General features: G+C 45.4%; 1 protein-coding gene across 1 annotated transcript in view; it reads left to right on the forward strand.

The window, feature by feature from the left end:
* Positions 1-25,676, forward strand: part of iqgap1 (IQ motif containing GTPase activating protein 1) — a 42,433-nt gene extending 16,757 nt beyond the window's left edge. The window contains exons 3-37 of the mRNA XM_005937933.3: positions 3,588-3,744; positions 3,843-3,920; positions 5,304-5,380; positions 6,322-6,389; positions 6,976-7,089; positions 7,590-7,768; positions 8,069-8,156; positions 8,244-8,401; positions 8,482-8,566; positions 8,638-8,801; positions 9,597-9,757; positions 9,863-9,987; positions 10,976-11,139; positions 14,070-14,160; positions 14,233-14,400; positions 15,055-15,197; positions 15,281-15,451; positions 15,548-15,631; positions 15,712-15,783; positions 16,070-16,139; positions 16,217-16,581; positions 16,823-16,986; positions 17,069-17,293; positions 17,447-17,587; positions 17,680-17,764; positions 18,721-18,953; positions 19,066-19,198; positions 19,346-19,448; positions 21,446-21,581; positions 21,675-21,762; positions 22,134-22,343; positions 22,422-22,588; positions 23,556-23,678; positions 23,790-23,898; positions 23,992-25,676. Coding sequence (XP_005937995.1) covers positions 3,588-3,744; positions 3,843-3,920; positions 5,304-5,380; positions 6,322-6,389; positions 6,976-7,089; positions 7,590-7,768; positions 8,069-8,156; positions 8,244-8,401; positions 8,482-8,566; positions 8,638-8,801; positions 9,597-9,757; positions 9,863-9,987; positions 10,976-11,139; positions 14,070-14,160; positions 14,233-14,400; positions 15,055-15,197; positions 15,281-15,451; positions 15,548-15,631; positions 15,712-15,783; positions 16,070-16,139; positions 16,217-16,581; positions 16,823-16,986; positions 17,069-17,293; positions 17,447-17,587; positions 17,680-17,764; positions 18,721-18,953; positions 19,066-19,198; positions 19,346-19,448; positions 21,446-21,581; positions 21,675-21,762; positions 22,134-22,343; positions 22,422-22,588; positions 23,556-23,678; positions 23,790-23,898; positions 23,992-24,105 — 4,813 coding nt within the window. The 3' untranslated portion in view covers positions 24,106-25,676. The remainder of the gene's footprint in view (positions 1-3,587; positions 3,745-3,842; positions 3,921-5,303; positions 5,381-6,321; positions 6,390-6,975; positions 7,090-7,589; positions 7,769-8,068; positions 8,157-8,243; positions 8,402-8,481; positions 8,567-8,637; positions 8,802-9,596; positions 9,758-9,862; positions 9,988-10,975; positions 11,140-14,069; positions 14,161-14,232; positions 14,401-15,054; positions 15,198-15,280; positions 15,452-15,547; positions 15,632-15,711; positions 15,784-16,069; positions 16,140-16,216; positions 16,582-16,822; positions 16,987-17,068; positions 17,294-17,446; positions 17,588-17,679; positions 17,765-18,720; positions 18,954-19,065; positions 19,199-19,345; positions 19,449-21,445; positions 21,582-21,674; positions 21,763-22,133; positions 22,344-22,421; positions 22,589-23,555; positions 23,679-23,789; positions 23,899-23,991) is intronic.
* Positions 25,677-26,218: the final 542 nt, after the last annotated feature.

Consider the following 26,218-nt stretch of genomic DNA (forward strand, 5'->3'; position numbering starts at 1 on the left):
TCTAGAGGCTCTGATGTCTGTGTCTCAGTCTCGTGGCCCATGTCACCTCTACTTGCAGCAGCATAATGATGTGAAGAAATATTTAAAAAAATGATTTAAAAAAAATGATTTAATATGAAGGCAACAGGCAGAGTGTTACAGGCATCGCCCTAAAGCATGCAGCCTGATGGACAGTGTAGTCCGTGCTGCAGGGAGAATGGACTGTCATACCCGTTATGTGTCTGTGAGCGAGGGAGGGAGAAAAAGGAAAAGTAGGAGCTGTCACCGAGCAGAAACGGGAGATGGAAGCATGTAAATATAATAATAACCACTGCAGCCAAAAAGAGCCTGACGAGCCCAGCTGTAAGTAAGCTATTAAGACTCGACTGTACACCGTGTTCGTGTTTTCCTCTGAAACAATAAGTTCAGTTGGAGCAGCCTTTCAACGCCTCTCTCTGTCTCTCGCTAGCAAAGTTGACCCAGACAACAAAGTAAAGCTAGTTTTCAGCTACAAGCCCGACACGAACCCGACGTATTAGCCAGAGGTCCCTTTACTACGGTTCGGAGCCGCGGACCTGTTTTATATACGCGCGGAATAGTTTTCTATACGAGGTCGCTGCAGAAAGTGCAGCCTTACCTAATGTCCACCTACTGTTACTCATTTATATTAAGATTTAAACATCTAGTTGGTATGACGAGTAGCCTTCAGTAATAGTAATAAATCACACAGCAATAGTACATTCATGTAGTTGTAAAAAGCATGATAATATATTAAGTAATCCAAAGTATTCAGAATACGTTACTGTCATTGAGTAACGTAACGGAATAAGTTACAAAATACATTTTGGGGCATGTAATCTGTAATCTGTAGTGGAATACACTTTAAAAGTAACCTCCCAACACTGGTTATTTGGCCTTGTAGTTTATTCTGCATATTACTGTTACATTCACTTATTATCAGAAAGTAACAACTTTAGAATTCCTGTCTTTAAAAAATCGTCCATGTCTGAATCACAGCAGTGTAACGTTATTGTCATCATTATGAAACCACACTCATTTAGTTTGATGTCTTCTTACCATTTTAAAAAAGTAACCTGAGCTTGAGCCTGGTTTTCACGCGCTGCATTACATCATGTTAGCTGTCTGTGCCATTAGCGACTCCTTTGGTTTTACAGAAGTGATTAAACTGAAACTTAAGTAAAAACAGGACGATGAGCATCAAACATCTGCAGTTCTTTGTGAATACGTATATTCAGTGTGAGTGTCAGCACTGAATGTTAGTGCTTTTCAACAGAAATCATTAAACTGGTACTTCCAGTGTAAACTGTTGCTAGCTAGTATACATACTGAAAGCTGTCTCCTAAATAAGGACCTTGTTGGAAAAAGTATTAAAAATAATCTTAATTGTCACTAATTTGCTTTGTCTCATGCTTTTAGTATCGGTCCAATATTATCATTGAAGTGTGACGTGTGAACATTTGATTTGGTTTAGTTTCACAAACATGAATCCTGACTTAATGTCCGTGTGAAAGCGTGCAGCTCTTAAACTGTTTTGTCGAGTGGGACAAAAAAACTTGATATCAGAAGTTTTCTAATGGTGATCTTTTTGGTATGACATGAATGTAGCTTTAGCCTTCGATGAGCTTGTCCCAGAGGACGTTCTTGAACCGCCACGTCTTTGATAAGACTGTTTACAGCCACTTTAGAGACTTCAGATAACATTTTCATATTTGTGGTTATTTTTTGAATTGTAGACACGCCTGTAAATGTCACACGGATCATTTTTGGCAGCTCTTTGCCATAGTTGACGACAAACAATTCAGAGATCCCATTCATGGCCGCCGTCCTTCCCAGTTAAGTGGAGGGTGTGTCTGTGTTTGGGGGGAAAAGGGGAATGTGTATAGCCTTGATAAAAGAGCCATTACTGAGCAGCCTTTGTGGAGCCTTTCACTGCTCCCATGTGCAGTGAAAGGGGGGGCTTGTTCCTGCCTGGCAGGCCCGACCCCTGCGCTGTGGGTCCATCACCTCAGCCTCAATAGCAGGCCTGTCTGGAGACCCTGTGTCACGACTTCCTGAGAGGGAAGTTGTTTCAGCTGGTGGTTCGCTGGCTTCTCACGTTGGAAAATGTTGCTGTGAATGTTTCGTCACACAAGTGTTTTAACAAGAGCTTAGACGTGGATATTGCCTAAAAATGAGCCTCTGTACTTTGTATTTGATTGAATAAAGTCAGAGACAGTTTTCGTGTGTGTGTGTGTGTGTGTGTGTGTGTGTGTGTGTGTGTGTTAAGGACAGTCTGTCTGTATGAAGAAAGGAATCTTGTAATCAGCGTAGAGTTAACCTTGTGCTGTTTCTGAAGAGTGGGAGTGTTTCCTTAGCAAATGCAAACACAGGCTGTCTGTTCACAAGAACACATTTCATTTCACTGCCTTCACACTGTGACGTTACACAGATAAAACTCAGAGTAGTTTCATAACCAGTGTTAGAGCAGAAAAGTTCACCATGCTGTTACACGCCGCCATGATGCTTTGCTGCAGGGATCATTCCTCTTTAAATGAGTGTAAACTGACCCGTATTTAAGAGAATGAAAGGAGATGACAGGGTGATTTAAATTACATACTAACATTGGCTGGCTTCATATGTTGTTACTGGTAAGTGACATTTGCTGGTGGAATCTAGTCCACCAGTTGCGTCTCAGTGAGAGAGCTCAGCGTGTCTGCTCTGTGGCCCGGGGCTGACACTGTCACTCAGCGGGAATGCGCCTCCACAGTGTGACCTGGAAGAAATGAAATGTCACGCGTGAGGAATGCTGAGGGGTTAGCAGCACTAACCAGGTTAGGGGGGTTTGTTGTCTTGGAGCTGCAGAGAATTAATACTGATGTGTGAAACAGATCAACACAGGAAGGAAAGCTGTGCTCTTTCTCCCTGAGATCAAGTCAAGACACTAGTTGGATCCTTTTTAACTGTGAGGTTGGACCTTTTGGACCTACGGCATTAATATTAAACCCGAGCAGGGCTTACTCCTTATTCATAATAACCAATGAATCAGGCTACGGTAGGAAAATGTTTCTGTGGAAACTTCTGATGGCCGATGTGTTTATATTTTAATGGCATTTATCCTGAAATAAAACTTGCTGTACAAAAAGAACCGTTTTAGATGAAAGTGTTTTGCTCTTATTCTAATAGCAGGGGTGGCAGTCATGGAGGTGCAGTGTTGCTATCTGCACGTGCTAACACTAGTGTGCATTACATACAAAAAGTTGTTTGTGCTTTGGGTTAAAAACCAAAACTTCTCAGCTGTACTTCAGAGCAGGTTTCTGAGTATTTGCCAGAAAATGATCTCGAGAGCGGTCTTGCTAAGTGTGTTGAATTAGCTTATAGCTATCGGCTATGGTTAGCTTTGTCGCCTTTAAACCTATTGGGGGAAATCTAAACATCAAGACCAAATGTTCTTTGCATGCATCTGTGATATTTGCTTTTAAATGCTGTGAGCAATGACTCACTTTGTTTCATGGCCTTTAAGAGGCACTGCAGTGTTTCCATCTTCACCTGAAGTTGTGCTTTTTGTTGACTGTAATGCATGATACGTGTTTGTGCTGCCCTCCTTGCAGATGGATGGAGGCCTGCCTGGATGAGGAGTTGCCTCCAACAACAGAGCTGGAGGAGGGGCTGAGAAACGGCGTTTATCTGGCCAAACTGGGCAACTTCTTTGCGCCGCAGACAGTTTCCCTCAAGAAGATTTACGACCGTGAGCAGACACGTTACAAGGTGAAAACATGCAGATGTTTATGCATTTGTCATTTATTTACTGTAATTTGTTACTGTGAGCCTTTGTTCTCCTCTGATGTAATACGTCTCTCTTACAGGCCACTGGTCTTCATTTTAGACACACAGACAATGTCATCCAGTGGCTCAACGCCATGGCAGAGAAGGGACTGCCAAAGGTAAGGTCGGCTCAAAGCCCACAGGGGACACAAATGTGCACAAACTGTCAGTTAAGCATTTACAACCGAGACTTACTGGATTGTGTTGGTTTTGCATATTGTCAGCCAGTTACGTGATGCCAGTGCTCTCATTCAAAGCACATGCTTTGTTTGACATTTCAATTTCTCACCCTCAAGACATCAAATGGTCCCAGGTAGCCTGAGCTAAGCTTGCAAAGTGTGCTAGAGATGACGTTACAGTAAATATGTGACAGGGTGTCGGTCCTGCAGCCAGTGACTGTTAAGAGTAGTTCTTTGTCAGATTTAAATAAGCGGCTTAAGTCCTACAGTATTAATGCTGCCGTGTCAGTGTTGGGGGTCATTCCTCCGACCTTGTTGTTTTCATGCGTTTGTCAGAATGGGAAACTGCTGGGACATTAAAAGTCCCACAGTTTTAGTTTATTGCTCAGAATGTTTGGAGACACTTACTTTACCTGATGAGGTTTTTTTATCAACCGAGGTCATGATAGCAGCTACAGGTAATATCAGATTACAAATAAGATGCCAACCCCACAAAAAAGCAGTTCTTTATTTTTACTTTGTTCTTGCATTTGAGTGGGATGTCAGAAACTCTGTAATTTAAATTTCCTCAGGCATTGAGCTGTTCGTCTGGCCTGAGTGGGTGTGGTTTTTTTTTTCCTGATAATTCAAACCAAACGAATGAACAATCGGATGGAAAAAGAGCTCGATGGCCACGGCTGCCAGACGACAGAGAAGGATCCTCAGAGCAGCGCTGAAGTGCAGCTCACCAATACTCAGTTTAAAGAGCACTGCCGTCCCTGTGCATCGTGACAGAACGGTGCTTTACCCTCGTGTCAAATGTTTAAAATGAATCACTAAATGCAGCTTTTATATGAAAAGAATGAGTTTTAGGTTGATTCCCATTTTTGATGACAGCAGCGTTTTTCAGAGTGACTGATTGCTTCAAACAAGCTTTCCCTTCAGTGGACGTTGACTTTGATACTGTGGTCTGAACTCCTCGGACGCTCGGAGTGCTTTGGAGAAGTTGGCAGGTTTGTAAACTGTCCATTCAGGACAGTAAAGGAGCACTCAGCCTGAGGAAACACTGGCCTGTTGTAGTAACGAGGCCCCTATGTGAGAAATTTCCACATGAGCAAACTGGCAGCGTGTCATTTAGTTGGACGTGAATAAAATCGACTATCAGACATGAAAATGACCCGCTGGTAGCTGTGTTAAATGTTTCATTCCAGTTGTGCCACAGAGGCAGCGCCAGGGCGTGTGAATAGAAGAGCTGCATTGAGTAATCCCACCATTGAGCTAATATACTGAGTCACTCCTGCACACATGCTGCGACATGATGAAGCCGTTGTCTCTGTGTTTCAGATCTTCTACCCTGAGACCACAGACATATATGACCGGAAGAACATGCCACGCTGCATCTACTGCATACATGCACTCAGGTTTGTGTCTCGTCCTTTGAGTTTGATTTGACAGTAAGGACCCAGCTTTAGCTGCCCTGCAGTTCAGACTGGTGCTGAGGCTCTTTTTTTAAAAGCATTAAAGCCTGGAGCGCTCAGCATATGGCGTGACTTTTGAAAAAGGCTCCAACAATGGGTCTGTGACACTGAGGTATCCAGCGGCACAGAGTATGTGCTCATTTGTTTTGATTGCACGCTCAGGTGTAAAGGATGTTGATGCCTTCAAAGCCAGCAGAGCAGACGTTGTCATTGCTCTGAGCTCTGTAATTACCCTCCTAAAGAAAACGCAAACATGCACTGCCACAGAAATGTGCTCTACTGTAAACACTGAAGTGTGTGGTTTGTCCAACTGGTGCTGTGAGCAGCTGTACAGCAGCTTGTAAACCTTCACGGTTACTGTGGTGGTCGGTGTGTTAAGGCGGCTCTGAAACATCTTCTCAGATTAAGACATGGTGCCTCTGAAAACTGCCATCCCAAATCCTTCTTCTTCATCCTCTTGTGCTGCTGCTCTACTTCACAGCAAAACTAACTTTCCTACCTGTAACCTTTAGAGTTCACTTTTACACATCGCTGTTGTTCAGTCTAAATATCCTTTTAGCCCCAGGTCAGCTGAGATCATTTATAGGCACATGCTGAATAATCACGTCTCCTTGGTTTGAACCTCTTCACAGTGATAATTAAAAGTAGTATTTCCAGCCTTTAGCAAAGGCACATACAGTACTTTTCATATATTTCATACATATTGGCTGTTCACTATTTGTCGATTGCGTAACCAAAAATAAAACGAGTAGTAAAATCCTGGAGTTGTTGGAGCTGTCAGCCAAGCGCTGGTGTTTATATCTGTTCCTGTGGTGACGCTCATCTCTTCTTCTGCACATCTTCACTCATGTTTATACTCACTTCTTTTCTCCCCTGTGTTGCAGTCTGTACTTGTTCAAGTTGGGTCTGGCACCTCAGATCCAGGACCTGTATGGAAAAGTCGATTTCACTGGTAAGAGCGCGAGCCTGAACTGTTTTCCTCGTTTGCTTCTTATTAACGTCCTTATGTCGTCTTAAATCCAGACCACTGCCAAAGTTAGCGTGCCGCTTACAGGTAACCTGTGGTGCTCATTCTGTATTGTTATGGTTAAACATCACGCTGCTGGGTTTCTTCTGATTGGCTTCCACTTGTAAACAAAAGCTTGGAGCCCCTATGCAGGGAATACTTGTACACTTCCCCTGACCTCATCACGTGATGCTAAATGTCATGTCATTGCTATGAGCCTCCACCACTGTAACAACATACAATAATATGTAAATCATGGTGAAACTGCCGTCAGCCTGAGAGCAGCACTGGCAGCGCTGTGAGTAAAGAGCGGAGGAGCTCCTGGAAATGTGAAAGTCATTAGTAACTGTCAGAGGGTTTCCTGTCAGCCCAGCTCAGCTCGCTGTCCCTGAGCCAGTCTCCAAAATCAGATTATCACACATGAGCCAGGAACAGTCTGTCTCTGCCCCCCCAACCCTACTCCTTTCTCTCTTTTTCCCTCTCCGCTGCGATCCGTGGATCTGTTCCATCTGCTCTGTCTTCTCTCTCCCAGAGGAGGAGATCAACAACATGAAGAGCGAGCTGGAAAAGTATGGAATCCAGATGCCCGCCTTCAGCAAGATTGGTGGGATCCTGGCCAATGAGCTCTCAGTGGATGAAGCGGCATGTAAGCAGGGGCTCGGGTGTCGCGGGGAGGGGGCGGGCTCTCAGAGCTTCTAATAAATGCTTTAATGAAACGGATGCATTTCTTCCCATCCGTCTCAGGATTATTCCAACTCAGGAATTTAGGACGTTTGATTGTTGATTAAGTAAGAAACCGTCGGCCTGCCTTTGTTTACTTCAGTCCAGTCCAAAGCCAACCTGACATCACTGCGTCAGACGGCATCTCTACAGCCACAGACAATCAGAAACAAACACGTCACGTTTGTGAATTCTTCCAATAAATGATTTCTTAAATGGAGACGTGATCGCTAAAGATCTGTTGATGAGTGACGTCTTTACTGTATCGTATATAACACCAGTTGAAAAGTGACTTTATTTAGTCAGCTGTGGCTCAAAGGACACAATTTTAACAGCCTGGTAAGGCAGCGATGTTACAATCCCACGTTTCAAAGTTTTTCCACAAAAACTAACAAAGTAAACGGTGTGACTGCTTCTCCTCCTCAGTGCACGCTGCTGTGATTGCCATAAATGAGGCCATTGACCAGGGCGTACCAGAGGGCACGCTGGCCGCTATGCAAAACCCCAACGCCATGCTGGTCAAACTGGATCCCAGCTGTGCTCAGCAGTACCACGACACGTTGTACCAGGCCAAAGGGAAGAAGGTGGCCAACTCACGCAAGCGGGTAACTGGATTTACCGTCCACTGCTTTCATAGCAGCCTGAGGCACATTATTTTATAATTAAAGATGAAGGGAGCTCATAGCAGTCGCGTCTGCTTTTTGATTAGAAAATAATTGAAGGTTCAGCCTGAAGATGGAAGAAAATGTTGGCATTAGTCTGCGATGTGCTGAGAATGGCTAAAACGAACCACTGCCATACTGATGCACTTTGAATGCATGGCCCAAACATCCCTTTAAGCGCACAAACATCTTATTCTAGTATCATGCAGTGCAAACGTGTAACGTGCTGCTCTGCTCTCACAGCAAATGGAGAACGCCGAGGCAGAGAGGGACATCTACGATGAGCTTCTTACCCAGGCAGAAATCCAAGGCAATGTCAATAAGGTCAACGGTAAGCTACATCAGCACACACACACACTCTGTGGTATTTACTGGATTCTGTGGTGCACTCGTGGAAATGCCGACCTCTCTCCAACAGTGAACAATGCTTTGAGTGAAGCTGAACAGGCCTTGCTGAGTGGAGATGAGGATAAGTTGTATGAGGCGCTGAAGGCCATGGGCATTCAGAACCTGCAGCCCCAGAACAAAGCCTGGTACCTGAAACAGCTGCAGGGTGACCGAGAGAACAAAGAGCAGGTGGGGTCAACAGTCTAACAGCCACCACTGTAGCAAGCCTGCGTCCCTCTTTCCACATTAACCTGGTTTCTCCTTCTTAGACGTCTCCAGGAGAAGCCCTGACTAAGGACGAGCTGCAGAGCGGCGTGGACGTGGCCAACGGGATAGCAGAGAGCTACCTAAAGAGTACGACTGTAACACCTGTGTTATAACAAAGTTATCTATGCGTTTGTAACTCGGTTCCTGTCTCTGTGCAGTGCTGAAAGCAGTGGAACGGATCAATAATGCAATCAGAGAAGGTGTGCCAGAAAAGACGGTGGAGGAGCTCATGAACCCTGACGCACAGCTGCCTGAGGTCTACCCGAGCGCTGCAGACCTCTACCAGAGAGAGCTAGCCAGCCTGCAGCAGCAGAGCCAAGAGGTACCCGGACCCAAAGCTCAGTGAATAATGTGAACGCTCACTGACACAGTTCTCAGCAGAGAAACGTGTTCGTGTGGCTTTTAATGCCAATTACAGCAGCAGCTGACCATCTTCCAGTTTATATCACAACAGGCGCTCTATTGGAATCCAGCCTGCTCTGATGATAGCACAGTTTATTTTAGCTTTCACTGAGACGTACACAAAACAGAAAGGACACTAAAGTCTGCACAGACTGAGGTAGGAAGTACTCCTAACCCAAGTTCTCATCTATGTGAGAATATACTTTTTTTTTTCCCCCAAAAAGTTTTTTCGTGTGTTTTCCACGACAGACATCAGAATCCGTCTTTTGTAGCACAGCATGTGCTCACCGTGATGGCAGCCATTGGGTTGTGAACTTGCCGTTGCCGTGTCTCCTTTGGCGCCAATCGTGACCTCATTGTGTGAGAGCGTCAACCACTAACCTATTAGCTAATGCTAGCAAGCCTGGTTAGCGAGCATAAAATGTGCAGGTGCAGTGTTGTCGTATCAAACTCACCGTACCAGTTTCTGTAACTAAGAAAGATTTTATTTATTTCCACATGGAATACTTTGGTCCTGTTTTCCATGCTCCATGTTTGAATTCCCATTTCCTACCCGAGCATGGAGCCATGCTTGGTGTATATTTATTATATACTGGACTGGAAGCGGTGTGTATCTTACGACCTCCTTCATGACCGAGTAAACAGTGTAGTTGATTATTTTAGTAGCAATAATGGTAGTTTTACATATGAAGCGCTTTATGTTTCTGTCCCGCAGGGTAACCTTACCCACCCCGAGCTGCTCGTTGCCGTGGAGATGCTGTCATCGGTGGTGCTAATGAACGAGGCGCTGGACGTCGGAGACCGAGGGGCTCTCTGGAAACAACTGTCCAGCACCGTAACTGGACTCAGCAATGTTGAGGATGAGTACGCTCAGAGGTGAGCGCCTACGCCTGGCGTCATCAACACGTCCTTTGTCAAGTCTTGAGTGTTTCTGCGTGAACAAAAGCAGACGTGCAAACTCTTTACCCGTGTGCTCCTCAGATACATGGATGAACTGATGCGTCTCAAAGCAGCAGCCAGAGAGGAAGGGTCCGACTATCTGACCTGGAACGACATTCAGGCCTGCATCGACCAGGTCAACCTGGCTGTGCAGGAGGAGCATGAACGTAAGAGGCCACACGATCGCATCCATTCACGTCTTTGTCAGAAACTTGTGGCTGCTCGCTTGTTCACAGGTGTCTCACCTGGTAGATCGGTGTGTTTGCTGATCTCGTGTGTCCTCCCGGGATCAAACCACCACACCATGGAGCCATGATATTTCAAGTTTGAGATGATGTTCCTGATGCCATCCAAAAAATGCTGAACATCCTTCTGTTTTAAGGAGTTTCTGTCATTGATGACAGTCTTCCTAATTAAAAGTGTGATTTAGTGCCACGGTCTCAGACGTGCTCGTGCAGCAAACATAACCGCGTGGCGCTGCTAGATCATCGGTTTGACACTTTGATATAAACTTACACACTTTAAACCGACATCACCGTGGATGGCTCCACTGAACTGCCAATTATTGTACTTCCTCAAATGGCAGTCTAACAAACGCAGCCACGCCCCATAAACTCGCTGGTTAAAATGCTGCAGCTACATAAATGCTACATAAACATGAAAAGCTTTGTTCCAATTTCCCATCCATGGTAACAATACAACATATAGAGCCAGGTCAGGTAGAGCGAGCTGGAAACTTGGCGCTCGCGTCTCTCATCCCGTGTCATCACTTCTGCTCCCTCCCCCTGGTTATAAAAAAATAGATGGCTATGTACTCGAGACACCAGTCCACAAACAAATGAACAGTTTCTGGGTAAAACCCAAACATACCCGTGAAAAGAACAGTATGATCTAAGCTCTGATCCATAAAATGTTTTCTTATTTGTTGTATGATATGTTCAAGTTTAAGAACATTTCAGCACCTTTATTAGTTATATTCCTTAGCTTTAGTTCAGTTAGAGTGCACCTTTTTGTTAAATACTGCCACATCTTGAATTATCATTCAAGATGTGGCAGTATTTAACAAAAAGGTGCTTTTCCGTTGTCGTCCTATGAGAATCACACGTTTACAGACAGCCCAACACTTTCTGTGTGTGTCTGCTTCTGCATTTGTAGGAATTGCTGCCATTGGGTTGATCAATGAAGCCCTGGATGAGGGAGATCCTACGAAGACGCTGTCCATGCTGCAGAGCCCGTCAGCCAAGCTCACAGACGTGGACCCGTCGATTGCTCAGCACTACCATGACAAACTGCTGGAGGCCCGCAGGGAGAAGGCTCATGTAAGGACCTCATGTTCCTGATTTCTGCTGCGCAAAACTGAATAACGTGTTCGGCTGCATCTGCTAAGCATGGGCTGTGAATGGCAATTACTGCGTCAGTCAGCCTCTATTTGCTTTTTGTGTGTATTCCTGTGAACATTATGCAAACAGGCTACAGTTTTAACTGCAGCTTAGACAGTTACAGCTTGGTTTTGGTTTTCTTTGACGTGACATGCGACGCATGTAGAAGACTTTAATCAACTTACTGACTTGTTTATATGAACTTAGTGCAATGTTGAGTCTTATTCAGATGGGATGGACTTGCTACTCTTGGGTCGACTAATGATCCTGGGCTATGCGAGGAGTGTTTGATTGTTCACACATCGTACTGTGTCACTAAAACACAGCTGTTGCAAATATTGCATGATTTAGTGTGTGTGTGTGTGGGGGGGGGTGCACAAGAAGCTCACCAGGTGTCGTTCATGTGACTCTGTCCTCGGAGCGGTGCTTGATTCGAGTGGACGCTGATGTCATGTGTACCATCCCCCCTTACTTCCTGTCGCACGTCTGTGTGGGACGTGTGCGCTTGTCTCCTTGCTCTCACTCTTTCCTGAGGCCTGACACGTCGTTTCTGTTGCTCCTCTTCGGTTGATCATTGATGGAGAGGCACCCGTGCTCTCTTTGACTCATTTGCCTGTGTTATCGTTACTGGATGGATGATGAGTCTGTGGAGGTTCTTGTGTGTTTGTGCGCGCTTGTGGTGAGGCAGTCAGTTTGCATATGATGTCACAGAACACTTGTGCTGTTTTCCTGTTGAAGCTGAAGCTCAGCTGCAGGAGCTGGTTAGAGCTTTACTGCCGTGCACAAAGGAAGTCCGCACTGACCAAAGGTCCCCTCCAGATTTCTCGAGCGTGGACTCGGTGCATTGTTTTTAGAAAGTAGTCTGTTTTTGCTCCAGCATAAACACTGATAAGGGAAATGTTCTTATCAAGTCACTGCCCACATTGTTTTCAAAGTCAACATCATCAGGTTCATCTAAAATCTGTAAAAACATCATATGGGAACTCACTTTGAGTACAGTCACCAGAAAAAGAGAAGCTGGGGAGGAAAAAAACCTGGATGGGAAAAGCAGCCAGCTATTTTCCTGCTGATTTCACAGGCATAGGAAATAACAAGCCAGTCTCAGTCGTTTGCTTCCATAAAAGGGCAGAAAGTTGACCGCTGCATTACAGACCCGCGGGCACTCTGACCGTGCTCGTCGTGTCAGCGGGCGAGTGCGGCTGATTGAAGTAACGAGCTGAAGACAGGAAGCGGTTAAAGCTTCCTGTTGGGTTTCAAAGGGTCGAAGTCAATGAGGTATTTCCCCGCCGCTGATGTCTCCAAGGGGCAGGGAATAGCGGGAATGTAAGGTGGCTGTTTCCAAGTAACGTGAGGTCAGGGCTTGCTTTGTTTTTTGCTGGATGTTGAGTTTGCGACTAGCTTCTCAGTGTCGCTCCTTTAACTCTGCAGAACAGTTAGTGAGAAGATATTTGGGCAGAAGCTGGCGTCTGTTGTGGGCAGAGGGCTGTGCCTAGATAAACAGCAGGAAGTCCTGCCCAGACTCCACTGACTAACAAGCTAAATATTCTCTCCTCATCCTCTTCATGTGATTGTAGCTGCAGTGTTTACAGTGTGCAGACTGTACTGTAGTTCTGCATGTGTGTGTTTCTCACGAGAGAGATTCATGTTTTCTAAGTATAGAAGAAAAGTCTAGATGGATGAATTATGACCTCCCCCCACCAACCCCCAGCTTTCACTTCCTCCCTTTCCACAGTGGGCTTGTATTGTGTGACAAACTTCATAAAGCTTTCACCCAAGTCCTCCTCCTCCACCCGCTGCCCACTCTGCCACCACACCCTGTCTAGCGCCTCCTGCTAACTGCAGTGACTCATCGCCTGCAATCACCAGTTACAGCGCCAAAATGCAAACACACAAACAGTCATCGGCACCATCCCAGCTACGACTTTATTTACTATAACGACGGGGCTGGTTCGACTCCACACATGTGCGTGCTGCACAAGATGCGGGACCAGATTTTATCCGCCCTCTTCTTTCACACCTCCTGTTAATGCGTGGCATTAAATGTGAAGAGGCGGGGCGCACCAAGGAGGTGGGGGTGTTGTTGCCAAATGAGCTGCCTGCTCTCACCAGGCTCTGAAAAGCAGCGGGAACAAGCAGCAACCAGCTCCTGCACTCTTTATACAGAGGCAGAGAGCGCCATCTGGATGCTGCTGTTTGCCACTGCATCTCATAACATTGTAGAAGTCGAGGTCTTGGAGTGGTTTGTATGGTGAACAAATGGCATGCTGGGCTACAGCTGTGAATGACTGCACTATGCAAATGTTCCATAAAGTAAAAATATGCACGGCAGGAGTTACATAAGATAAAAATATCACAGATAAATGACAGCAGCTTTCTGGGATTAACAAAGCATCTCTACAAAATCTGCTGTTCAGCTGTTGTGAAAATAATCTATGTTTTTCTGAAAATGTATCTTTTAAATGCAATATTTAACCATTTTTGTGTCTCATTTAACTCTCAACATGCTGATATATGAAGGCAATTCTTTTCTGGTTGAGCAAAACCTACAAAGGGGCCGTAGTGTACTTTATTTTTTGTCATGTATGCTGGATTAGAATATTTCATATAATCAGGTCAGCATATGTAGAATAAATCCCTGTGAGCCAAAAGCTCAGGCTTTTTTTGTATTCTTGGCTCTTTGTCATGTCATAGATCGGGGATGTCCCTAATATGGTCATCATCTCAGATCCAAGCATGCACTTCCTGCTGTTAGCACTCTTCATCCTTATGTTGTGAGCAGCTCAGAGAGAGGTGACGGGAGCTCAAAGTGGCGTGTTTATGATTGGATTTGCTGTGTTTGTCTCAAAACATATTTTCATGTGTTCATCCAGGAGACACAGGATCCTTCTGCTGTGCTGTGGCTGGATGAGATCCAGGATGCCATTCTGAAAGCCAACCAGGACACAAAAGAGGCTTTGCAGTGTAAGAATACGTACATTTATGCCACACTTGTCTTCAGTAGTCTAGAGAGAACTAAAGCCTATCTATCTGCAGTCTCTCAGGCCATCCAGGCTGTTAACGAGGCGGTGGACAGCGGAGATGCAGCTCAGACGTTGGCCGCTCTGCGTGGTCCCGGAGCAGGACTGTATGGCGTCACGTCCGAGTGTGCGCAGACCTATCAGGACGACCTGGCCAAGATCAAACAGGAGAAAAAGAAAGAAGGTGAGGAGCCCGAGACGGATTAGTGATGTGGCGTTTTGATGAAACTCGCAACACTTGAAATAAGTAACACAGACTGTATATAAACGATGGAGACACCGCGTTGTGCATAGTGAGGTCTTAGCGTTAGGAGGGTGGAGTACAAAGCCATCAGCTGCACAGGTGCACAGACTTACCTGCTGATTATTTCTAAGACACAAATATAGTTATAGAATTACTGATGGGGAGGTGGGTATTACTTTATCAGTGCCCTTAATATCTATTAAATATCTATTAAAAGGGGAACATCGACTTCGGGCTCAAGTGACTGTTAGAGGACCTGCAGCTTTCTGCACGAGCATTTCGTGTGGCTTTTCATGAACTCACGACTCTTTCTGTCTGTGTCACAACCATGTAGAAATGGTTTGTTCCAGTCAGGCAATTGAATTTTTGCAAGGAAACACAAAAACCAAAAGAAGTGACTTTAGTGTCTGCTTTATGCTCGCAAAAAACACAAACCTGTTGGCCTTCATGTAAAATGCATACAGTTGAAGGCTCAGGCTGCCATAAGAAATGTGTTAGGGCTAATAAATAAAGTGCTAGCACATTACTACACTTCACAGCACAACTACGAGAGGAAACTTGCTTTCATCTTGCTTCCGTCCATCCTGTGTCTAGGTGATAATGGCAGTGAGTGGGTGAAACACTGGGTCAAGGGAGGACACAACTACTACTACAACCTGCAAACCAAGGAGGGCACCTGGGTGGAGCCAGAGAACTTCATTCAGAACAACACTCAGCTCAACAAGGAGGACATCCAGGTCGGCGTCTCTCCCAGGGAAGCTCTGCGGGTTCCCGGCTGTTTAACACACCTTTTAACTCTTTATTTTCTTCTGCCTGTCAGGGCGTGGTCTCTGGGGTAACCACGGCCTACAATCGAGAGCAGCTGTGGCTGGCCAATGAAACTCTAATAACCAAGTTACAAGCCCGCTGCCGTGGCTATCTGGTCCGAAAAGGCCAAAAGGAGAGGATGGAGTTCCTGAAATCCCAAGACCCTGCTGTTACCTGTATACAGGTGATATAGCCATGTTTACTGCCATCACGTTTGTGTGTAGATGGAAAGATGTGCCTGATGGAAGAAGTCATCATTTTTGGTCTCACTCGTTCTCAGGCTCACTGGAAAGGCTGCAAACAGAGGAAGGCGTTCAAAGACCGTAAGGAGTACCTGAAAGACCACACTGCTGAGGCCGTCAAGGTAAGCTTAGTGTGCGGCTCCATTCGTCTGCGTGTGATTAAATACGTGTGAAACTAACACATTCCTTTTATCTCTCTCAGATCCAGTCCATGGTTCGGATGCATCAAGCTCGTAAGAAGTATAAGGATCGTCTGAAGTACTTTGAAGATCACGTTAGTATTATTTGTTTCAGCCTCTGTCGTTTCAAATGAGCTGCCGCGGGACGTTCGAGAGAAGTCATTGTTCATCCTCTGCCACAATTTACATTGACGTAAACAAATTACTTGTTATTTAATGAAAGCTTTTTTACCGGGATATAAATCTCCTCTGACATTTCCTCTGGCTCCTGTGGCGTTCCAGGCGGTGGCTCATTTAGCACTTTGACACATGTGACCCTCTGCGGGTCCCTTTGGAGCTGTTTGTAATGAGCAGCTTTGATCAAGCGGTTGTCACTTACAGATCAATGATGTGGTGAAGATTCAGGCTTTCATCAGAGCCAACAAGGCCAGGGACGACTACAAGACTTTGAGTAAGCAGGACCTGGGCTGTCAAACCAACTTTTCACGATTTAGGGGGTCACCTGACATGTTCCTTATTTGTCTCCAGTCAGTGCTGACAATCCTCCGATGGGGGTGGTGAGGAAGTTCGTCCACCTGCTGGACCACAGCGACCAGGACTTCCAGGAGGAGTTGGAACTGATGCGGCTCCGTGAGGAGGTGGTCACCAACATCCGTTCCAACCAGCAGCTGGAGAACGACCTGAACCTGATGGACATCAAGATCGGCCTGCTGGTGAAGAACAAGATCACGTTGCAGGAGGTGGTGTCCCACAGTAAAAAGCTGACCAAGAAGAACAAGGGCCAGCTGTCGGACATGATGATGATGACCAAGCAGAAGGGAGGCCTGAAGGCTCTAAGCAAGGAAAAGCGGCTTAAACTGGAAGCCTACCAGTACCTCTTCTACCTGTTACAGGTAAGAACCCAGGACATCGCTGCACTTTGATGTCTTTGCTACAGGACACTGATGCACAGAGGGAGGAGAAGTTTCCACCAGTTTGACTTCTCAGAGTCGCTTCTTTAGATGAATGAGAGTAATGTAAACAGATCTGACATTTTTCCTGTAAAGATACAAAGCACTGAGCATCACAGTATCCTCACAGCGTGTTACCGTGGATACATACTGTAAGGTTGTTAAATTTTCTGCGTCCTTTCAGACCAACCCCACGTATCTCGCCAAGCTGATCTTCCAGATGCCACAGAATAAATCCACCAAGTTCATGGACTCTGTAATCTTCACTCTGTATAACTATGCATCAAACCAGAGAGAGGAGTACCTGCTACTCAAGCTCTTCAAGACCGCCCTGCAGGAGGAGATCAAGTGAGAAGCCCGATGACCTTTCTAATTCACAAAGAAATGTCTTAAATTCAATAAAAGACTTGTCATCAACAACTGTGTGCAGGTCAAAAGTGGACCAGATGAAGGAGATCGTCACTGGAAATCCTACCGTAATCAAGATGGTAGTGAGCTTCCACAGAGGTGCACGGGGGCAGAATGCACTGCGGCAGATCCTGGCGCCAGTTGTCAAGGAGATCATGGATGACAAAACGCTAAACATCAAGACCGACCCAGTGGACATCTACAAGGGCTGGGTGAACCAGATGGAGTCTCAGACTGGAGAGGCCAGGTGAGGTGGAGGTGTCCTCCAGCATCTTGTTCTCCGAAAACTCAGAGACGCCACCTGGAGCGGCACAATAACAAGATTTTAAAGAACACGACCTTGCACATATAGGTACATTAACCTTATTCTATGTATCCTCCCTCATACTGTTGTTTACAGTAAGCTGCCTTATGACGTCACTCCGGAGCAGGCCATGAGCCACGAGGAGGTGAGGACCAGACTGGAAGCCTCCATCAAGAACATGAAGACAATCACTGACAAATTCCTGTCTGCCATAATCGTCTCTGTGGAAAAGATTCCGTACGTTGCTCCCAACATCGCTGTTTGGATCTCATTTTTTTTTCAGTGCCCACCTCTGGCTTGTGTCACAGCATCTGTGTGTTTTATTTCAGATACGGGATGCGGTTCATCTCCAAAGTGCTGAAGGACACTCTGCATGAGAAGTTCCCAGATGCTACGGAGGATGAGCTGCTCAAGGTTTGCATCAGTCATTTGCAAGCTTAATGCTCTTGTTTATCCATGAGGGGCAGCCAATCAGGAGAAGGTTATCTCACACGGTGGGAGGAGCAGCTTAAATGTTGTGTTTCAGACAGGACGAAGCATGTTAGCATTATGCTAACACCCAGCAGGTGTTATTTTGAAGTGTGAATCATGCAGACTACTTTAGTCGTGTTCAAGAACATCGGCATGTCTGTGCCTGTGCCGTCTGTGTCTGTGCCGTCTGACTGTGCCGACTGTGTCTGTGTAAAACTGACAGTGCTACTGACACAGAGATGTGTGGCCCTAAGAGCATTACATGTTCAACCATGCTACACAGAAAGCACTCTGCATACAGCTCACTCTTTCACACTCTGACCTTTGACCTGGATCTTTCATAAGCCTCTCTTCTCCAGCCTTCTTCATCAATCATTTGCTTCGCTCTACTTTCACTGTTTGTTTCACACTCTTTCCTTTTTTTTCCTCCGTACTCTGCTGTTGCTCTTCTCTCCCCGCCTCACCAACCAGCTCCATCCTTCCTTTCCATGTTACGGCCGACTGATGACACAAAGGTGAGCCATGCCACTTTTCTGGCTCTCCTTCTCTTACTGCTCCACTTGTTCCTTACACTTTTAAGCGCTCTTCTGCATGACACACTAGCACTTATCCTGGGAGTCTGTTCATTACCCTCATGACTAATGATCCTAAAGTAGAGGGGTTCCAACCATAACAGCATATACAGTCTTGGGTTAAGGCCTCCTTTCTATATAATTAACATTAAATCCGATGAAGTCATACCTGTTGATACCTGTTGTTGCTCAGTTAGTGTTTTCCAGTCTGAGGTTTTAGATCCCAAACTTTCTTTGTCTAATAGTTTTCTTCATAATAGAGACAAAGCTTTGAAATGCTGCTGATTTTTCTGGTGGTGATCATTAAGTTTACTTTGAAACTTTCAGATTGTGGGCAACCTTTTGTATTACCGCTACATGAACCCGGCCATCGTGGCTCCCGATGCCTTTGACATCATCGAGATGTCTGCTGGTGGTCAGCTGACCACCGAGCAGCGACGGAACCTGGGCTCTGTGGCCAAGATGCTGCAGCACGCTGCGTCCAACAAGATGTTCCTGGGAGATAACGCCCACCTCAATCCCATCAACGAATACCTTAGCACCTCCTACCAGAAGTTCAGGTCTGATACGATTATGAATGTGTGCACGTAGAACAGCTAAATAACAACCAAAACTGTTACTTTGTTACCGTTTCTGTTCCCCGTGACATTCTCCTCCTGTCTTCTGTCACAGGCGCTTCTTTCTGGCAGCGTGCGACGTCCCATCGCTCGAAGACAAGTTCAACGTGGATCAGTACTCAGACTTGGTCACAGTCACCAAACCTGTCATCTACATCTCCATCGGAGAGATTATTAACACTCACACAGTGAGTTTGACTCACCTCATTCGTCCATTTATCTCTCACTGACTGAGACTGAGGTGCCAAAGCGCTCGCTTTAAGGTGGTCTTGAAAAGTTTTGCCTGTACAGTACGAACACTGATCGGGTACTTGTACTTGAACTTGTATCCTTAGCTGCTGCTGGACCATCAGGATGCCATCGCCCCAGAGCACAATGACCCCATCCATGAGCTGCTTGAGGACCTAGGCGAGGTTCCCACTGTGGAGTCCCTCATTGGTGAGCTTTGTCGTTTTTTTGTAATATTTAGGAATTAACAGTAATAAGACAAAACAAAATGAACAAAACCACTGGAAGTGGCAAACTGCTATATATGTATATTAGGGGTGCAACAATACTCGTATCGATATTGAACCGTTCGATACAGTGCTTTCGGTTCGGTACGCATATACAACATTTTTAATTTATTTGATTAACTTTTCTTCTGACGATGCTGTCTGTGTTGAGTGCTCAGTGGATCTGCATTCGACTACTCCGCCTAGGCTGCACTGTCGAGCGCAGATCCACTGAGCGCAGCGCAAGCTAGCGAGACAGAAGTTAAGCTCTCCTTGCAACATGGACCTTCCCCCACCCTCATTCAGATCTGGCATTTGGAACTATTTTGGTTTTCATGTCACATATGACCCTGAAGGTAAGCACGTCATGGACTAAAGTAAAACAGTATGTCGGATGTGCCACGCAATGCTCAATTACATGGGTGGGAACTACTGCGTTAGCGCAGTTAGCTCGTTAACGTGTTGACGCCGTCCAGCCCCACGCACGGGGCGATCCGCGGTAGCTCGTTAACGGAGATTTGCCGTGTTGTGGCGTTAACTGTCATTTCAACGAGATTAACGCTGACAGCACTAGTGGGAACACAACGAATATGACTGCACATTTACTCCGACATCATCCTAGTGCAAAGACAAGTGGAAGCAGACAAAAACAACAAGCAGCATGCTACAAACTTTACCCGAGTCATTTAGACAGCCGTTAGCACAGGATTCTCCTTATGGGGACCTGATATGTTTAATATGCTGCTGAGAATATAGCCCAGAAGAAGCGTATAGTATAGCTTTTATTTTGGAAAGAGCCATTTCTCTGTAATAAACTCTCTTTTCCAAAGATGAGTGATTTCTCGATCAGATAGATTTATTTTTTACTTTGTTGTTTCAGCAACATTAAATTTAAAAACTGTACGTTTTGAGTTAAAATATATATTTATAATTTTAATAAATGACAAATTAAAAAGCATGAACATTTTTTTGTATCGAAAAAATATCGAACCGTGACACCAAAGTATCGAACCGAACCGTGAATTTTGTGTATCGATTGCACCCCTAATATGATATTATATATATAATATATATATATACAATATATATATATATGTATATAACTGGTGAATAGCAAATATTTAAAAGAACAACAAAAAAACTTGTTTTTACAGACTAAGGTTCATTAATGTTTGCTCATTCTTATCGTGGGCTGTAAGCTTGATGCCAAACACACCACATGCCTCTGTACAATAGGTACACCTATGGTATGTTTTTATTATTTAACATGAATTGCATATGCTCACATTAACTAGCTATAGTGTGTTAGTGTGAGGTGTGCATTCACACTCTGGGTGGCAAAGCAGACAGGCTGATTGATCTTCAAAGGACGATCACAGGGAGGGTGCAATCACAAGAACGAGTACGTGAGGTTAGCTATAAGGTTGTAGCACTTAAGTTTAGAGAGTGCTTCATGGAAAGAAATTTAAAGACATTTGTAGAAATATAAAACATCCAAGAAACGGCTGAAAACTTCCAAATCATTTCAAATCTATAAGAAACCCCTGGGTTGCAAAACCCTGTGAAACATATTTGTGACTAAGAGGAAGCGTCTGTCTGGGTCAAGCTTTAAAGGCCAACTAAATGTTTCAGTTTACAGGACCTTAAATGTTGGTAGAGTGGAATCGATCCCTAAATGACTTCAAATGTGTTGCTGAGCGTGGCTGCACCTTAAAACGTAACCACAGAACATTTTCCTCCAATGTTCTGTGGTTTTCATTTTGGTTTTCATATCCTGGCTTTTGGACTTCCTCTGGCCTAAAATATGCCGGCAGGGAACGTTTGTGTGAAAACAACAGGTCTGTCTGAAACGGTGGCTGTCTAAACCCTGCCTCCACTCTGCAGGTCACGGGTCAGGAACTCGTCAGTAGTTTACGATGCCTTGTTTTCTGTTGCACTCAGGTGAAAATCCTCTCCCCGCTGACGACCCCAACAAAGAGCTGATGGGCAAGACCGAAGTGTCGCTCACTCTCACGAATAAATTCGATGTCCCCGGTGAGGCCAACGCTGAGATGGACGCAAAGACGCTCCTGCTAAAGTGAGTTCAGACTGCAGAGTCCAAGTCAGCAGCTTGCTGTTTGTCGGATCTCTTTGACTTCTCACATCTCTGTCTTTGTGTTTCTCTCTCCAGCACCAAGAGGCTCATTGTGGATGTGATCCGGTTCCAGCCTGGGGAGACTCTGACCGAGATCCTGGACTCAACAGCCAGCCCAGAGCAGGTGGGGAGTGCATGACGTTGTGTGTTTCTGCACCAGGTCTCAGTAATCTGGATGGGTGATGACTGTAACCAAGTCAACATCTCAGCAGATGGTCCTGAGACATGTCTACTCAGCATGTTGTATCTGAGCGGAAAACTACTGAGCTGCCTTACGACCCAAAACAGGAACTGACTTTTACACATGACTCTTTGTCCTGTAGTTGGTGAATTACTAACACAAAACTGCAATAGCCACATATTTGGTAACATCCTCTTTCAATCAAAAGGAGTGAAGTTTATGGGAAATTAAAAACTCACTATAACTAGTGTAACAGTATTACTGCTGCCACTTCTGTTAATGACAGTTTTAAAGACTCTGAACATAATGTGCAGGAGGCAGAGTACCAGCGGGCCATGCAGAGGAGAGCAATCAGAGATGCCAACACGCCTGAGAAGATGAAGCAGGTCAAACCGGTGGTGGACGACAGCCTGACGCTGCAGGGCAAGAAGGACAAGATCAAGAGTAACCTGCAGAGGCTGGCAGAGCTGGGGAAGGTCCACCCGGAGAACCGCTATCAGGACCTCATCAATGACATCGCCAAGGTAAAATAAACCGCTCGTCCCTTCAATGGACAAATAAGAGAGAGGCTGCCTCACGGGTTGTCGTTTCAATGTCTGCAGGACATCAGGAATCAGAGACGGTATCGGCAGCGGAGGAAAGCCGAGCTGGTGAAGCTTCAGCAGACCAACGCCGCCCTGAATTCAAAGAGCAACTTTTACAATGTGCAGATCGACTCCTACAATCAGTACATCAAGACCTGCATGGACAACCTGGCCAGCAAGGGCAAGTGAGTGACCTCCACTGTCTGCTGGTTGTTACTGCTGTCATGAGCTGCACTGCTGCTGGGGATACGGCGAAGCTCAAGTTTGTCACCTTACATGTTGGTAAAGTTGTGCGTTTGTCAGTGCAAACCTCAGTACCACATCTGAAACATACTGCACTCAAACGTCCAGCGTAAATGGGCTTCAGACCTGACCTGAAAATGTCACATCCTGTATGCTTTCCCTCCGCAGACGAGCTTACAGCTCACGTCTGATTTGTGTCAAAACCAAAAATAGGAGCCAGTCTCTCACACTGGTCCTTGGACTCCTTGTTTTTGGATTTTAATCTCTAATCACTGAGTGTTTTATAGCTGCCAGATTTTTTTAATGGACCATCGTTGCCTCTGAAGGTTCGAGGCAGGTTGAGCTTCATAATCTTTTCCTGGGGGATCAAAGATGTTCTTGGCCTGCCCGGCATCTTCTCTCACTGTTGGTGTGGCAGAAAGACCTCTTGATTGTGCCACATGTCTTCCCTCGGCAGACCTGGGGGGGACAAAGAAGCAGAAACTGAACATGCACTTGACCAGATGGGCAACCTTCAGGCGTGTTCACATCCTCAGCTCAGTGTGAGCGTTCGTTAGCACAAGCTGATGTTTGAGGCTCGTATCCGCCCATAACAGAAACACAGGCAGTGGCGTGGGCTGCTCGGTCAAATTTAAATCACGAAGCGGTCTTTTTGTTCGTCTTTTGGCTGTTTGAACTCTGTGAATGTGATGAAATTGCTGTTGTTACATACAGCATAAATCTTTGTTGTTTTCCTCCATTTAAATGCACGTAAGCGACTTGCGATGCGTCGTCTGCTGCATGGTGACCGTGCAGCATTGGCTTCAGTGTTTTTAAAGTCTGCATGTCACAGCCTAGAATACAATAGTGAGCCTTGAAGTCTGTGCTGAGAGCTGCTTTTATTGTACACTTGTGTGTCTTTCTTCTCAGGTTGTCAAAGAAACCAGGCGACAACAAGGCTAAGAAGAGCAAACAGGTTTCTCAGAAATACACAGCCGCCCGCCTGCACGAAAAGGGCGTGCTGATCTCCATAGAGGACCTGCAGCCCAACCAGTGAGTTGTGCAGCTGATCACGTATACAGTTAGCTTCATGAACAGCCCAAGGTTAGAAGTCTGCCGTTCCTCTGCTTTAAACAGCCGTCTTCTGCTCTTTTCTCATCGCAGGTTCAAGAATGCCATTTTTGAGATTTCCCCATCGGAGTCGGTCGGAGTGTTTGACGTGAAGGCCAAGTTCATGGGCGTCCACTTGGAGACGTTACAGTTAGAATATCAGGTAGCGTTGCCTTTCTCAGCTTCGTTGGCTCTTCTCGCAGTAGCTTGACCAGCGACGTATTTTGTTTGAGCTCTTTGGGTTTTTGTTTCACAGGATCTGCTCCAGCTGCAGTATGAAGGCGTGGCAGTGATGAAGCTCTTCGACCGGGCCACCATTAACGTCAACCTGCTCATTTTCCTGCTCAACAAGAAATTTTATGGGAAATAGAAGAAAAAAAAAGAGGAGAAAAAAGGGCTAGAGACACTGAAACCACAACCCCCCCTCTGAGGGTTGCTTTAAAGCCCTGACCAGAACCATGCTGTCTTACCTACACATTTCCTCCAGCACGTCTCCACTGTGCCTATACAAGTTTATGCATTATGTTTTATTACATGGATATGTAGTATCCTTTATTCTTAATGCAAAACCTCCATTACCCAAGTTTTTTCCTAGTGCCTCATCTCTCATTGAGGCTCGGTCAGAGGTTTAAGATTTGTAATTTCTGTTTTTGCTCTAAATACTCTGAATATGTTGTGCATGGGCTTAGATCTAAAAAGAAAAAAAGTGTATTTTTTTTATGTAAAGAGAGTTTTACGTCTTTTTCAGCTGTTAGTTCATCCGCTCACCTGACTGAGAAAAGCCCGATGAACATCATCGATGTGCATGCGCACTTTTCAGCAGGGTTGTAGTACACGGCACTTTGTCCAGGAAAAACTGAGAGAAAAGAAAACGATGGGCTCCTTATCTTTGATCGTGTGTTTATGGTGAAAGCGCTGCAGCCGTCTCTCTCTCTGATCATCTTCTCCTGGCTTTACTGTGACATCAGTCACCAAAATGTCCAATTCTAACACTGAGCTGCAGGAGTGTGATGTTACCTCTGAAGTCCAGGCTGCACTGGTGCTGATCTGGCTCTGAGGCCTTTCCTGTCTACAGACGGGTCAGTGGTTTTGAGTGGACTGAGCTGGCCGTGACTGCAGCCCTGCTGCTTCTCAGAACTGACCTGCCGTGCATTTGTGCTTCTGGCTCCCGCAAGAGAAGCAAGCGAAACGTGGAATCACACGAAACTGGGCAGACGTGCCGCTTTGCTGGCTTTCTCAGATAACTTACTGGAAATCATTACTTTTCTTTTTATCTTGTAGAACGATTTGTTACGTTATAAAATGGGTAAGCACAACATGATGCCTGATGAATTGTAAAACAAGATGGGATTTGGACTTGTAAGCTGAGCAGATGTTAAATACTGAGAATGCTTCTAGCGTTGAAAATACCTGGTCGCCATTATTTATATTTTATGTTTTCAGTCTGCTGGAGCTGATGGTTGCACCATCACCCAATGAGCTCCAGTGTGCGTGCAGTGTTACAGCACCTTGTGGGCCCACTAGATGTCACTCTGCGCTGTCACGTCGTGGCGTTTGAGTGGTCCTTGAAGCGATTGTTTCAGCCAGGCTGAAAATCTGTGCAGACTTGGTGAAATCGATTTTGCTTCTCACGCAGACTCACTTTGATCGGAGGTGGCCACCTTGTGCTCGCTTCATTATTTGTTCTTCATTTGATGAAATGTGCTTGTTCCAGTTTCAGAATAAAGCTCTACCAATGCGCTGCCTTTTTCCTAATCTTACAGTTTTCGTGCAGGAAGAGAAGGCGTTTTCCCAAATGAGCATTTCCATTTTATGTTACAACCACCTGTAAACCCACCTCCACTACACACACAACCAGAAGGAATGTGTAGTGAAATTACAACCCGCTTCCCATAAAGTTTGGATGTTGCGTAAAATGTTAATAAAACGGTGATTTTCAAATCTAGATTTGATTGACAATTAAAAAGAAAAAATTAAACAGAAAATGTAACACTTTCAGAAAACGTTCAGTCCATTCTGACTACGGCAGCAGCGACATGCCTCAACAAAGCCCTGGAAAAGTAACAGACTGAGTATAAAAGGAGCATCTTGGAGAGGCAGAGGTTCAGCACTGCAGATCGCTCTTCCTCACTGTAGAATTGCAAAGACTTTGATGATCTCATCATCTGTGCCATGTAATAATATCTACATATTCTAGGAAGCTGAAGAATTCTCTGTGCAAGGATTTCTGAGCCCTCAGGCGGCACTTCAGTAAAAACCGATGTGATTCTGTCAGGGACACTTCCAGACATCACGGTGTCGTCTACTGATGCAGGTTCAAGCCCTGCGATGCGCAGACAAAGCCATACGTGAACCGGAAACACTGCTGTCTTAACATGGACCGAGGAAAAGTGGAAAACTGTTCTGTGGCCAGACAAATAGAAAATGTGAAATTTGTTTTGGAATACAAGGATGCTGCATCCTCTGGGATAAAGAGGAGAGGG

Source organism: Haplochromis burtoni, unplaced genomic scaffold (genome assembly GCF_018398535.1).
Source record: "Haplochromis burtoni strain Fernald_Lab_line unplaced genomic scaffold, NCSU_Asbu1 Contig_231, whole genome shotgun sequence".
NCBI classification, from domain to species: Eukaryota; Metazoa; Chordata; class Actinopteri; order Cichliformes; family Cichlidae; genus Haplochromis; species Haplochromis burtoni.